At 44.1% G+C, this 15415-nt stretch overlaps 1 protein-coding gene across 4 annotated transcripts in view; it reads left to right on the top strand.

Moving 5' to 3' along the window:
* rxraa (retinoid X receptor, alpha a) overlaps positions 1-12240 on the top strand; it is a 104675-nt gene extending 92435 nt beyond the window's left edge. For all 4 annotated transcript variants that reach the window (XM_069162019.1, XM_069162001.1, XM_069162009.1 and 1 more), the window contains exons 7-11: positions 4484-4613; positions 6034-6166; positions 7828-7919; positions 10399-10504; positions 11242-12240. In XM_069162019.1, coding sequence (XP_069018120.1) covers positions 4484-4613; positions 6034-6166; positions 7828-7919; positions 10399-10504; positions 11242-11389 — 609 coding nt within the window. In that variant the 3' untranslated portion in view covers positions 11390-12240. The remainder of the gene's footprint in view (positions 1-4483; positions 4614-6033; positions 6167-7827; positions 7920-10398; positions 10505-11241) is intronic.
* The last annotated feature ends 3175 nt before the right edge of the window (positions 12241-15415 follow it).

Here is a 15415-nt window from a genome sequence, read left to right as displayed (position 1 = left end):
TCTGAATCTTTGGCTGCCACCTCAATACAATCGAGCTGAATGGAATTTTCAATGTTTTGCAATGATTTCATGTCAAATATTTTATAATGCAAACATTTGAGCACAACAGCTGAAGCTCCGTTCACCTCCCTTTGTACTTAAGTGGCAGCAGAGATCTGAACAGACAAGCAGCATCCAAAAACATCCAAAATCATGCACCTCAGGTCAGGTTACCTGGCGTCGCGCTAGTGGCAGGCTGTTGCAGCAGCTCCCCCCTGAGAGCCCCCCTGCTGTAGCGAAGAAATTTCCCCTCGGGGATTAATAAAGTGAAATAAAAAAAAAAAATTAAAAAAAAAAAAAAAGCAGCCCTGGTGGCTCAACGGTAGCTCCCATTTACCAGACATGGCAAAGGCTGCGGGTTTGATTCCCAACCATAGTGGGCCATGTTGTTAAGCCTGGATGGGTTGTTCTCCTTGTTGCTGGACTAACCGCTCTGGCTGGTTGATTCTGCCTTTGTGCGGATGCCCATTCCTGGCAGGTGGAAAGAGGAAGCCTGGTGTTATCAGACATAAATTCACTCTGAATATATGAGCCAGGCCATGCTCCAGTCGCTGCACCCTACTGGGCGTGGACCTCGGGTTCATTTGGAAACTACTGGAGCAGCCTTTAACCAAACACCACGAACCACCGTACAGTATCTAAAAACGGGGCAACTGAAACCAGAACTATCAGCGTGGTCAGATTATCGCAAGGATCAAGCAGGAAAATATATTTTACGTTTTTTACAATTTTGGGGGAATAATCCTTTAACTAAAGTGGAGCCTGTGAGTATTGGCATGCAGGTTGTCCTTAGGACTCCTCTCTACCCCCCTCCCACACCCGCACACACACACACACACACACACACACACACACGCACACACACACACACGCACACACACACCCCTCCCCCCTTGCTCGGCCCCCATTGAGAGGCACTGCCCCGTGCTATAATTAATCACAGGGCCCAGGCCATGAGTGTACACCATGAATAGGCCACCGCCACTGTCTAATGGCCCGGGTCTGGCCAAGCTGAATGAAGTGTGTTTATCTCATGGTGACCTAGTACAGGAGTTAAACAGGCATTAGTAATATGGCTTCAGTCAGACAAGGAGAGGTCTTCTCTTAAGGAGCAGGGTCAGAAGAGAAGACGCTATCGTTCACTAATCCTCAGGGTGTTTCTTTACTTCTGTTTTATGCTTTTCTCCTTCTCCTTCCTTCACTCTTTCTTGTGTTATTTCTGGATGGCTGTTCTACTGTCTTTGCATTAATTTTTCTAGAGGTTTATAGAACTTAACGCCTTAACTTTATGCGGGAAGCACTGCTGTTACTTAGATGATAATTAGCTGATGATTCATCCCCACTATAACATGAGGACAGTTTCTTTTTTTTTTCTTTCAATCTAAAAAAATGGGTCACTTGAGTAATTCATTTTCAGACTGATCTGTATGAGTACCCAATTTTCTCTCTGTTGTCACGCTACTATAGTCTGGTTCAAGCAGAATAATGAAAAATTGAAAGGCAAATCTTTCGTCTCCCCTCCTCAAGTGATAAAAATTTCATAGGACAGTGCGCATGCCTGGCGTTTCTCTAAGTTGCTGGGATGATCGACCACGGTGATGAAGCGCTCCTAGCTATAAATCCCTTTAATTTGCCTGGAATGAAGACAGTTTTGTTTGTGGCAGACAGTGAAAAAAGTCATCTCAGAAGGGCTGAAACTTCACTCTCATCCACTCTGTCTCTGGTGGATGTTTTAGTCCAGGCTTCCCCCTTGCTTGTTTGCTTATTTTTAGCCTGCTGTGAGAGTGACTCCTCAGTAGAAAAAGAAGAGGAAGCAGCTCTTACAGTTGACTTGTAAGATATTCCCAGATGGACTTTGATAATTAAATACAGGGAGGTTAAAGTTATTCTCTCACAGGGCGCAGCGGGCCGCTCCACCGTGGCACGATAACATCCCAAACGCTGCTCTGTCACTTGAACAGTAAGTACAGTAATGTGATGCCCAGAGAATTGTCTCAGGAAAGTGTAAGCTCCTCTCCCCTGTCATCCCCACAGACAGAGGCAAAAAAAAAACCAGGTCAGTGTAAACACGGCTAAGATAGCCATACAACATTCATGAGCCTCGCCATGTTTAACGAGAACCCTGGGACTTGTATTCTTCTGAGGAGGGGTGGCTCGACCGTGGCGCACACTCAAGCACCCTTTTGTTTTCCTTTGTTTTTGCCGGGCCTGCCCTTTGGAATGAATTACCCGAATCTGTTTATGTGTTTTTGGGGAAGGAAGTGCAGCTCACGAAAAGTGTCGCGCTGAGCCGCGCCGTCCACGTCTCCCACGGAGATCAGATGCTGAAATATTCATAAGATGCCTGTTTTCTTTCTCCCCCTGAAGAGAGTAAATGAGGGAAAAAAGGACGACTTTCAGTTTTCAAAACAGTGTCGGCTTTGTGTCTGGTTTAAGTTTTTCATATTTCAGCTGCGTGTCTGTGATGCTCTGCAGTCAGTCTGAGTTTCACACCGTAGGGAGGGACTGTGGAGGAGAGGACGGGAGAGACTTTGGCCTGCGTGTTAGAAGAGGAGAATGTGAGTGGGGAGATGTTTTCCCCTTCATCTTGAGCTAATCTTCTCTGGAGAGCTGCTGTTGATGTCAGGATCCTCCTGAGCTTTTAGCATCGATCTGTGGGATTTGGAGTAGGAAGTTGGGGAGAAGTTGCTTACTGATTTTGTCAGAGTGCGAGTTCACACAGGGATACTTAGTGTTTAAGAGTGTTTACTTGATTTAAAATTATGCACAGAAGCGTGTGCACAAAGTCTTTGTTTACACACATGCATATGAAGAGTTTGTACTCCTGGGATGATGGTAAATTACTCGTCAGTGAACTCACTGAGATGGATTTCCATCTCGGTGAGTTCATCTTACTGTATGTGTGCATTGCATTAGTATTCCACTACTTGTCCCTGTGGATCAAAGAATAATACTTCTGAATCTAATGCAACAGGACAGTTAAGGAGAAGCAGTCCTTGTCTCTGGACTGCAAACAGAAATGATCTTCTCCATCTAAACAGGACAAACATGAATTAAACACACGTGAGCGCACACAGAGTGCACACAGAGCGCACTTTGTATTTCTTTTTTACAGGAAAGACGATATTCTGGCCACCTAAAGTTAAAAACGTACAAAAATTGACATAATTTTTAATTAGTAATGAAACTATCGATATTTTTTTTAGACTAAAAGCAAAAAAAGAACAGAAATAAACGTTTTTATTTTTTGGAGGACTTTTTGAGAGCTTTTAACCACAATAAGGAACTCACATTTCTCAAATCCTGTGTGTTCACTTTTTCTCAGTGCAGCTCAGCAAAGCTAAATTGTGCAATTTAAGACATTTCAGTATTTGATCAAGCATGTTTTCAGAGCAGCAGTGTCCTGTATGTAAACACTACAACTGAGATTACATTTATGCTTTTTAGGACCTAAATTGAAGAGAGGCTCTTTTCAAAGCATATTCACTTTGTCGCAGAGCTGCAAGATCCTGCTTTATTATTTTTTTCCCTTTGTCATGTGTTTGTGTCTCCTCAAGGCTTAAGTGGGTCTAAAGAAGTAAAATCAATAGACCACAGCAACTTTGTACTTGGTTCATCTGAACCCATTATTTCAGTCGGTGTGTTTATTTTGAGCACTAAATGGACAACGTACAGTATTAGCCAGCTCAGGTAGTCTAGAATAGCTTGTTTTTCTCATTTGAACAAACTTTTTTTAAATTTTTATTCAAAACTGGTGACCTTCAATAACAGCAATGAATCTTTTGGAAACTTAAAACAATGTAGAAATAAATAAATAGGTACTTAACTGTGAATTTGTATTAATTTTTCTTCTAGTTTACTCACGTGACCTGCAGAACAGCTACACAGCTACTTTATTAGCATAACTGTGACTAAATATGAATTATCATTATGCGCATACATTGCACACTTCACAAAGCCCGTCCTGGTCTGGTAATAAAGTCCCCTTTGAGCTGCTAAGCACTTGTTCTGTTGTAAAGTGTCAGCAGAGCCTCTCGAGGGCCTCTTGAGCTCCACTAGCTGTCCAAGAGGCTGATTTGTGTTTTGGCTAAAAGGTCCCCAAAGAAGGAGTCGGCTCAGTGAAAGTTGTTTTTTCACCGGCAGCTCTCTGCAGGTATTTCCTCCACAAGCTGGGACAGAATCACTGTTTGTTTTGTCTTCCTACTTGCTCCTCTTTAGAGGATATTATTCACACCATAGCGCTAATGTTAGTGTCAAATGTGTGTGTGTGTGTGTGTGTGTGTGTGTGTGTGTGTGTGTGTGTGTGTGTGTGTGTGTGTGTGTGTGTGTGTGTGCCTGAAGTGCAGCCTGAAGATACTCATACACCAAAACAAAAGTGACACGTTTTCATTTCAAGCCGTACCTGGATACATCCAAATGAGTTTTTGTCTGTGTTTCTCTGCAGCCCAACGACCCAGTGACAAATATCTGTCAAGCAGCTGACAAACAGCTCTTCACCCTGGTGGAGTGGGCCAAGAGGATCCCCCACTTCTCTGAGCTGCCGCTGGACGACCAGGTCATCCTTCTACGAGCAGGTCTGTCAACACGGCCTCACCGAGATATATATATATATATAAAAGCAGACTTAAGTGTTGTGCATGAAACAGCCAACAAACAGTTTACAGCACTTTCCATAATACGTTTATTTCAAAATGACCATAATGATGATATATGGGTACTTTGAATAGTACAGCAAAATAAGTTGAAATTGAATTCTGTGCAAATAAACATTCATGATCAATTCATGAAAATGCTTGAATCAAGCCGTTGCTATTTAAATGAATGTTTTTGTTGAAAGTCTTGTTTTGTATGATAAAATGGTAAAACATTACAGTGTTGTTGAGTGCTAAATAACCATTATAGACAAAGTACATGACCATTTATGTTTTGTTATTAACAGAAAAAACCATGAAACATATTTTAGCTGTTGAAACAAACCCTGTAAACACTGGATTACAGATGACTGTGCTTGCTCTCTCTAAAGTAAAATATTATGTGAACAGACTAATGTGGCCCAAACCACAAATCACTCTCCTGGTCATGTGACTGAGACAAGAAACAGACCCACAGTCACAGTATGTTTGTGCTGTATGTGGAACAGCAGGCTAACTGCTCAGGATCACAGAAACGGCAACATAGCAGAGAGTGAATCATCTGTCACTTCTGCTACACTCACTGACATCACATGCAGGAAGGTCTTTTGGGTCCTCACAACACATTGCCCTTGTTGCCTGCTTGTCGCTCCAAATTACACCACCATATTCTAAATCCACCCCCAGGAAAGAAAAAAAAAAATGCTATTACACACCCATCTCTTACCCTGAAAATCTTTTTTTTTTTTTTTTTAAACCTTCCCATCATTCCTTATCCTGTGCACATACAATGATGGAGAGACTTCAGCAAGGCAGAGAGAGACATTATTCTGCAGCGCTCGTCTCTTCTTGGCTCTCAGGTTTTCTATAAATAACCGCTTTAGTTCTGCCGTATCACAGATAAAAGCATCTCTCATACCCAACTCAACTCTGGGGAGAAGAGGCGAGTGTTGCCAGGCAGAACAGTTAAAGGAGCCCTGTCACTCAAAAGGCAGCGTCTTGTGTCTTGAGTGCTCTCTGTGTCAGGCCCCTGCTTTGGCACATCAAGCCTGTTGTCTTTATTGTGATGGCAGGCGCAGTTCATCCCTTTTACACGCTTGTCTCTTTAGAAAGCATGATTCAAATGTCTTAGTAATAACCTGATGCCCGTGCTTGAGAAAGCTGCAAGCTTTTACGGCGCAGCTTAATTGATTCATTGGAATTCCCTCTTTGTTGTCACTTTCATTTTGCTTGAATGCTGTGTGAACTTTTGTACTGGGATTTGCTTATTCTTTTTTTTTTTTTTTTTTTTTTTGTCCCTTCTCTCTCTCTCTCTCTCTCTCTTCATGCTTTTCCTCAATCCCTCTCCTCAACTCTGCCTCAGGTTGGAATGAACTCCTCATTGCATCATTCTCACACCGCTCGATATCGGTTAAAGACGGGATTCTGTTGGCGACGGGGCTGCATGTCCACCGCAACAGCGCCCACAGTGCCGGAGTGGGAGCCATCTTCGACAGGTCATTATTACCATATTACGAAGGTTTCTTGCACTTAGTTGGTGTTTAAAATACATATATAAAACCTCAACAACCACTTTTATAAATGTATCTTTTCTAAAGGTGTGTGTTCAAAGAGGAGGTCAATTATTGCTAATTATGAACCATAATAAGACATTAACAACAAGAACCTTTGGTTTACCAAGTTGTGAAAAAATATTTTAAGAAGTATCGATGCAACCGTGGGATTTTGCTTCCTTTTTAGGTTACTAAACCAATATTAATTACCAATAAAGTATCAGTTACAACCTTAAAAAAAACAACTTAAATAAGTATGTGTGGATTCGCTTTTGATGGCATGTAACATTGAAGGCACAGCAGTGCAGGAACTGCTGAGCGACTCCAGTGTATTAAATATGTACACCTGTATACATTTGGGATCACACGGACACTCTGAATTGCTCAGAAAAGAAATCCATGCAAAACACAGTGACTGTGCAGGTCACCCTGGTGACTGGTATTGACATTTCCAGGCAGGAAGTTGTCTGACAGACTGAGATCTGACTTCCGTCTGTGGTGTGCGTTCAGCCGCATCACAACTTTAGCAGAACGGAGATGCCCAACTTGAAAAATATCCAAGAAAAAATAAAAGTATACGGAAGTATTTTTCGAGTTGTATTAATCCATATGATGCATTGGCAGTTTTTGTCATCGTAATTTATTTTGAAAATAAAAATTCCCCTTGGAGCGCGTGTCCGTGCAGAATGTGAGAGCCCGCAGAGAATTGGCAGCTCCGGCTGCCGTCTTCACACCGACACAAACAGCAGTCACACTTTTGATATCTTCTGTCTTTTCTGGCGCCGTTGCCTCTGTGATCAGCAGCCTCCGTGCTCCGTCATCAGCGCTCACAGCCACAGGACATATTCCATCTCTGCATTAACTGTGGCAAGCATTAAGATACAGAGAACTGATAATGTTTCTTTATCTAGTCCCCTCTCCCTCTTCCCCATACAAATGAAGAGACTGATTAACTTAAACACTCGAGTCCCTTTCTCTTTTTTTAGCACTGTTATTCCTCCTCGGAGCAAATTGAATTAGAATGAGCTAAGCGCCACAATTGACTTTACTATCCGAGTGTGAGGGGCAGAAAGAAACGGAGCGAGAGGGAAAATAAAGAGAGCGGCGGGGAGAGGGTGTGACCGAGTCAAAGAGGGGTGAGGAGTTCGAGCGACTCTCCCGACACTCCCACCAGTGATGTCACACACAGACAGTGGGAGTGCTGGTGTTGGATTACAGCTTGTGTTTACTCTGCGGCTTTCCTTTTATGAAAACCATGTACTAAATATAATTGTTTTGCAGGGTTGTAAACTTTTCCACTGATCTAACCGGCCTCACCGTATGCTTATGTGCATTTGTTTTTAAATAGATATGTGCTGGATCGTAGTTAAAAACATATTCTAAATGTACCAGTCTGGATAATTCACATGAAGAGCAGTGTGTCATTTGCAAAAATGTACCAATTAGACTCAAATGGTTTTCTGTGATCTCAACATTTCTGGTGCTCGTTTGGTTGCCTGATTCAACAAGAATTAAACAAACTTGAAACAGTATTTTCATCTATGCCTGATTTTTACCAAGCCACAACTCTGACTTTGTGTTTTTTTGTTGTCTCTTTTGTGCAGAGTGCTCACAGAACTGGTGTCTAAGATGAGGGATATGCAGATGGATAAGACAGAACTGGGGTGCCTTCGAGCTATTGTCCTTTTCAACCCAGGTAACTATCGATATATATATATATATATATATATATATATATATATATATATACGCTTTCATCCGGTGCAGTGTGATGACACTTAATGTTTCAAAGAAAGGAAGAGACTATACTGTAAAACAGTCTTTAAATTCTAGCTTCAGTTTTATTTTGAACCAAACAGTCATCTGCCAAACAACAATCCAGATATTTTAGACTTTTGTGGTGTTTTATTTGCTGTCTTGAAATCCATAAGAAGATCATTTTTGTGGGTTTTTTTAGAACAAAAAAACAACTCAATATAGTTTTACATCTGCTCTCATGAGCTTCTCTCTGGAGCTGTTGTGTCTTTAAGGAGCATCGATGTCAGCGAGCCTCTTTTCTGAGTGACACATGCCCAGGCCAACCACAGGTTTACTGTGACCTCGTAGCTCGCTCGCTGTACCACAGAACGGTCATTTAGTTTTCTTTGACATGAAAGGTTGAACAGTTGGCTGTGTTGATGGTGGCCATATGAATTGAGCGTGACTTTGTGGCATCACAAACTTAAGGAAGGGCACGGTTGCTGAATACAGGCTGTGTGCTTTTTGACACTTTCACAGTATTCACTTAGACCTCAAGAAGGAAATAGAAATGCAAATGTATTCAATACGGGACCTTGAAGCATCAACCACAGAATTCAATACTGCTGACACTGTATTTCCTCTTTGGTCGGTCAGAAGAACACTGTCGGACTGACCTTCTTTACTTGTTGAGCATCAATGTATTACACCACAGCGGAGCTTTTATAAAAGTTCAACAACTCCCTGCACTGTCTTGTGGGGTTGCTCCTGTTTTCTACAACCAGCTGACGCTGACCTTAAGATTGCCAGAATTAAAGTAAGAGTCCACACAAACTCTTTCATTTTGATTATCAAAGCTTCTCCACCAGCAGGCCAGAAATAGAACTTGTGTAAAAAAAAAAAAAAAAAATGTTTCCCATCCTGATTGTGTTCAGCTTGACTTTGGGGAAGACGCATCAAAATGGTGTCTACATTTCTTAAACCACTCCTGCAGCATAATCCACTTTCTCCACTGCAGCACGTCAGGTGAAGCTTCACAGTTTCAGAGAGGACGATAACAGGTTTTCATTCATGTAATTGGTACAAACGGAGCGTATGTCTGAGAAGAGGATTATGCTGCAGTATTCAAAAAAATATATAAAACTTGTTACCATTGGGATTCCTTTTTTTTTACTGACTGAATCTAAAATTATCCCAGGTGTCCACCTTTCGAGCCGACTTAGCAATTTTGCTACTCAAAATATACATTAGCTGCTGGGTGGAGTTTCACTTTTAAGTTTAGTTTGACTTCGTTTATGAAATGTAAAAATTGGGGACTGGCTTTTGTTGTCTTTGAACCTGACCTTAGGACTCTTTTAAAGACTTGAGACTTGTTGGTCACGTGTGAAACCGATGTGGCTGTAGAGCTTTAAAGGGCACAAAAAAAAAAAGCAAAAAAAGCTGATACAGTCCATATCTGAAATCAATACATTCTGATTCATTTTGCAATTTGACATCCTCGTGTGGCCTCCTGTAGAGATATGACCGTAAAAAAGGCAGAGAGACTGAGCTTTGTTTGATCGAGACCCATGGTTTGTTAAAGCGTGTCACCCCTGCTGCGAGTGTGCTGCTCTGTATTTAAACCTGTTCCAAGTGCACTAAACCGGCCCGCGAATGTACCCCGGCTTTTTGATGACTCGGTGTGGGATCCTCCCACCGTTCCTCCGAGGACCTGCTCACCCGAGACACACTGATCCTCTGTGTTCCACATTTTGTCCGGGCCACATCCAGGCCCACTGGCCTCGGTTCACTTCTCCGCCTGATTCCCTGTTAATTAGGGGTTTGCAGGACCGGTCTGACTGAGAAAAGCGTAGGACGGAGGGGGCAGAGGGGTTGCGGAGGAGGGGGCGGCGAGGCTAAAAAAAGATCCCTCCGTCCTTCCTTTCCCACACTGTGCGAGCTGGTCCGGCCATCAACAACAAATGTTCATTCATTGTTCACCAATTGCGCAGAGCTTTGTTCGTCAGAAATGTTAATCAATGACGCGTTTGTGTCGTTAATCAAAGATGCGTCCTTCAGTGAAGCCTAAATTGGCGCGACTTGGAAATTACAGTCTTAATTGGTCTAACCCGGAATGCGGCGACACACGTCCACATCGAGCCTGCGGAGTTAAAACTCAACTTGTGAGTGAGGAAAGGCTCTGCTTCCCGTCAGCAGCTGAGGCAAGCTGGTCTTGAGTAAGTGTAGATTTTGGGAGCTTTCAGCACTCGCATGCTTCCACTTGAGACTGAAGAAGGATGTCCAAATGTATAAATATAATAGTCGTACAACTTCCACCTCAGCAGTTTTAAAGTTGCGTGCGTGTGTGTGTGTGTGTGTGTGTGTGTGTGTGTGTGTGTGTGTGTGTGTGTGTGTGTGTGTGTGTGTGTGTGTGTGTGTGTCTCTCTCTCTCTCCACAGACTCTAAAGGTCTGTCCAACCCAGGTGAAGTCGAAGCTCTGAGAGAGAAAGTCTACGCGTCTTTAGAGGCCTACTGCAAACAGAAGTACCCCGAGCAGCCGGGCAGGTAGGATCACAATCACAAAACAGTTTCTCATGAGGTCAAAATCCCAGCAACTGCTTAAAGAGTATCCAGACAGGCAGGTTCACCTCGGTGCCCGTTCTGACTGACTGCTTTCACAGATGGGTGTGTTTTAATTACAGCAGTAGCAACGCAACCGCTTCTGTTTTTACCTGACAAAGATAGTTGTGCAGAAATACAACCACTTCACCGTACAGACAGTGAATACATATATACACAATGCATTACTGAGAAAAGAGCGTTGCTTTTCATTCGTTATTTCTCAACATTGTTTCTGCTTCTCATCGCGCCATGTCAGCTGTTTATTAACTTCCTGTCCAGTTTCTGATTGAAACTAAAGTCTCTGCTTGTACTTGTCGACGTGAGACACCACCAAAGTACAGCTGAAGACACCATGAAAAGAAAAAGAAATACCAGCTGCGTCATATTAACAATAACGTTTTGCTTGACTTGTACAACAAGCCTGAACAGCTTTGGTCGTAGATTTTTGTTTGTACCTCAAAGAAACTCTTTAGCAATATCGTTTTGCTTCAGGGTGACCTCCCCATCCCTCCCTCCCTCCCTCCCTCCCTCCCCATCCCTCCCCCCCTCCCTCCCCATCCCTCCCTCCCTCCCTCCCTCCCTCCCCATCCCTCCCCCCCTCCCTCCCCATCCCTCCTCCTGTCAGATGTGAAAGGCTGATGTTTCACTTTCATCTCTTGTTTGATTTTGTATCACGACAGGTTCGCGAAGCTGTTGCTGCGGTTACCGGCACTGCGCTCCATCGGGCTGAAGTGTCTGGAGCACTTGTTCTTCTTCAAGCTCATCGGCGACACGCCCATCGACACTTTCCTCATGGAGATGCTAGAAGCCCCGCATCAAATGACATAATAGCAGTGAGGGTTGACCCTCCCCCCCCCCCTCCCTCCTCTCTCTCTCTCTCCCCCAACCGTCCTCACCCACACCGGCCGCCGGCCCTGGAACCTTTTTTCAGAAAAATAAAATAAAATAAAACCCCAACTCCAGGGACGACTTCGGACGGAGAACCTCCCCCCGTCCTCCCTCCGTCCCCTCGACGCTCTCAACTCCCTTTGATGTGTTTTCGAAACAATGAATTCACCATGCCTGTGGGTCTGTTTTATACCTTGTAAAAATATATAAATAAGAAATATATATATGAAAATCACAAAACAACACGGAGTGACGACAGTGGACTGACATGAGGACGGACAGAGGACACGTATTGAGCCATCGTTTGCATCGTCGCTTTTCCTGCAGCGTGGCGGGAGAACAAGGCAGAGATGATCAGGTTTTGACCCACACAGTTACGCTTGCAGGTATATTCACACAAAAAACAGCGATGACGTCACATTTTGGACACTCAGCGTTGTGATCGGGACAATCGTGGACTCTCGGGAGCCTCTCGGGCTGTTTAGACTCGGACCTGAGCCCTCTCTGTCTTTCAGGACTGAACTTAACTGACGGTCGGGGAGGGGAGGGAGGAGGGAGGGGAAGGGGGGGGGGGGATACGTCTGCTTAAAGGAACTCGTCCGTTCCCGCCTGACTCGACCGAACACGTCGGGTCTTGCACTAGCTGTTTTTGTTTTAAGTGTGAGCTTTCTGGAGTCGAGCTCGGAGGTGGGTTGGCAAGATTGCAAGAGCTCAACAAAAGGAAACCCTCAGGTCTCTGCCCAATTCCAACGAATACAACCACGTCTTACTCTATTAGCACTGTGCAACACGGGGGAGGGGGGGGGGGGGGGGCAGGATGCCGTTGTAGTCCACTAATCAGCCCCTTCAGTCCGAGTATCGCTCGAGCACGATGTCGGAAGAGCTCGTTCTGTACAACCCACGCCAGTTCTCTCGGCACACGGGGGAGCGTCCAGGCACATCGGCCGCATATTTAGCTTTAGGCTACGGGACAGGCTACGGGACAGGCTACGGGACAGGCTACGGGACAGGCTACGGGACAGGCTACGGGACAGGCTACCAGCAGGAGCGGCTTCCGTCGTCCTCGTTCAAGCATCCGGCCTTCGTGGCGCCCTCGCGGCTGATCACCAACCGACCTGGAAGGCTGGAAAAGCGAGCGCACGGTCTCACCGGTGGGGGGGAGAGGGGGGTACCATTGTTTTTGCGGGTTTGGAGCTCCTCACCGTCCCTCCTCCGCCCTCCTCCGCCCTCCCCCGCTTCTCATTTCACGTGAACTCTCAGCACACCGTTTACACCTCCACACTCACAGATTCCTCCCGCTCTCCGCAGCGGGTGTTCGCTTCTCCAAAACGCCTCACAATCTACCTGGACAGAAAGTTACAACCGTACACAGTATTGCCATTACTTTTTTTTTGTTGTTTTTTTTTTTTTTTGGGGGGGGGGGGGGGTTCAGTCTAACAACAGCAATGCACAATTACCTCCGGCTCCATCCCTCAGACCTTCAGTTCCTGACACTCATTCGGGCTCGAACCGCAATTCAGCACGCGAGTAAGTGCTCGCCGTTGCAGCAAGAGCCGTTCGTTGTTTGTTTATTATTTTGTTTGTTACTTTGGCACTTAACCTCATGACGGTGGAGTCGGGTTCCTCAAAAGGAGAGCCGACGTTGACGTGACGGACCTCCCGAGGTGGAGTTCGGCCCCGGTCCGATCGGGAACGCCTGGATTCTTTTCGTCCTCAGAGGGACACGCCCTCGCTCTTTCTGCACTTCTCTGGACAACCGAGTGTCATTCAAGTTGAACTGAAATGTTAAATATCTCCATGTTATGTATAAATATGCTTTGTGCCCATATTCTGCTTTTTTTTGTTTTGTTTTTGTTTTTGTTTGTTCCCCTCTACTTTTCTAAATGCTGCAGCTGCTGCAAAACTATGCATCGAGTGCATTTCCAAAGATTGTCCACAGACGGGTGTTTGAGACGCGTGGGTCCACTGTAATATTTGCCTGGACAGGAGCAAATATTATTATTTTGTTTTTTTCCGCCCATTGTTCAGATATTTAATTGTCATTTCTGTTCTGGTTTAATAACCTTTGACCGAAACAAACAACCACGAGCATCATCTGAGAGCGTCTTACGGGACGGTGGAGCGCGGCAGAGTTGAAGGACACGTTAGATAATAGTCGCGGTTGAGTACGACGTGAAAAAAGGGACTAAAAGAGAAGGAAATTCAAGCAGGTTTTTCTTCCCGTAGCTGCATCCTCAGCGGTCTTTCATAAGCACCTTGACACCATCTGGACCTGGCAAACAAACAAACAAACAAACAAAGGAACCCAAAACCAACCTGAGCACTGTGTTTTCATTATCCTTCGATAAACTTCTAATGTGGTGTGAGCGTTATGGGGTCTCGAGTGTGCCACTTCAATCGTCTTTTTTTTTTTTTCAGTGTTTAATTATAATTAATAAATGTAAATAAGTCAATCTGCATAAATTAAACATATCGATTGAAGAACATGAAAATAACCTAATTACATTTTCCAATTTCCTTTGTCTTTTAAATTAATGAATTATATAATTTAAAAAAAAATCAAATCACGCCGCTGATTTTAAAAAAAAAAATACTTTTCAAACTTTATCTGTTGGTATTTTTGATGCATATTTCCTCATATCCCATCTCATAATCAGTCTTTTGCTTTAACATTTCGATTTTTTTGTTGTTTTTGTTTTTTCATGTTATGATTGCTTTCACTTTAAATGGCGCGGAGAATCGAATGGAAAATAAAACCCACAAGCTGCAGCAGGAGCTCAGCTCACTGTACATCGGTCAGCTGTCAGCTTACTGATCTGCTGCCCTCACGGCTTTTTTTTTTTAAATTTTGTATGATTATTTCCAGTTTGTCACCACGTTCATTGATTATAATCAAGTCCGAAGAAGTCCCTCATTTTTTTTTTCTCGCGGCACCATCGAGACTCCACAGAGCGCTGACTCGACTGAAACACCTTTAATACAACAGCCACGTGTCGATTCTTCTTCATTGTTCGGGGATCTTGTCATGGGATGGGGGGGGGGGGGGGGGGGGGGGGTATTTGTAAATGTCATTCCACCTCTGAAACTGATCCCCAGACGTCCAGTGATCTCCTTCCTCTTATGAGGAAAAGGCACACACAAAAAAAAGCCGGTTGGTGTGGCACATCTGAAATGTCAAGATGCTCCTCGAGCAGGACGACGCGGTTTACTTCGGGTGAGAGAAGTTCGGATGAGAGAACCTGTGAGGGATGCGGTGCCGGTTAAAGAGCTGCGAGCGCCCTCTAGTGGAAGAGAAGCAGCACTGCAAGATTACTTGAATGGTTTTTTTTGTTTTGTTTTGTTTTTTCTACAAGTATTTAATCAGACAAACGGATGGCACTTTTCTCACTGCGTTATTGTCCTCCATGTTCCTTCGGATCAGACTGAACCTCGTCGTCTCTGCTTGTTAAAACCGAGAACAGCAGCAATAACTTTGGATATGACCCGTGGGCTTGTCGTTGGATTGTTACTCCTCGTTCAGTGAGGTGGCCTGTATTATTACAACCCATCCAGGTGACAGTATTGACTGCCAGCTCGAGCTCAGTTTATAGTATTTATATTTTGGAAAAGAAAAAAGAAAGAAAAACCCCACTACGTTTTCAAGAGAAACTTCTGTAAGACCAGTATGAGACGTATTTTTTAGACACTGATATTAATCCAAAAAGTCAGATATTAAGCAATCAAACGCTTTTTTTTTTTTTTTTGTTCCCCGACCCCAGTGACCCAATTTTAAAATGAGCCGCTTCCTGTTCTCTTCAGTCTGACGTCTCCTCCTCCTTTAGTTTCCTGTGATTTGGTGGCTGAAGGTGTCTTAAGCCATAAAGCGGATGATGTGCGAGCTCGACTCCGCCTGCAGGAAAATTGACAAGACGATGATTTTCTTGACGAGATGACGAAATGATCACCCTCGTAGAATGATGACCTACG

This window comes from Embiotoca jacksoni, unplaced genomic scaffold, assembly GCF_022577435.1.
Source record: "Embiotoca jacksoni isolate LCO1_2020_lvr unplaced genomic scaffold, fEmbJac1.0.p SCAF_10, whole genome shotgun sequence".
NCBI classification, from domain to species: Eukaryota; Metazoa; Chordata; class Actinopteri; family Embiotocidae; genus Embiotoca; species Embiotoca jacksoni.
Note: the sequence above shows the minus strand (reverse complement) of the source record. Positions and strands in the feature narration are given on the sequence as shown.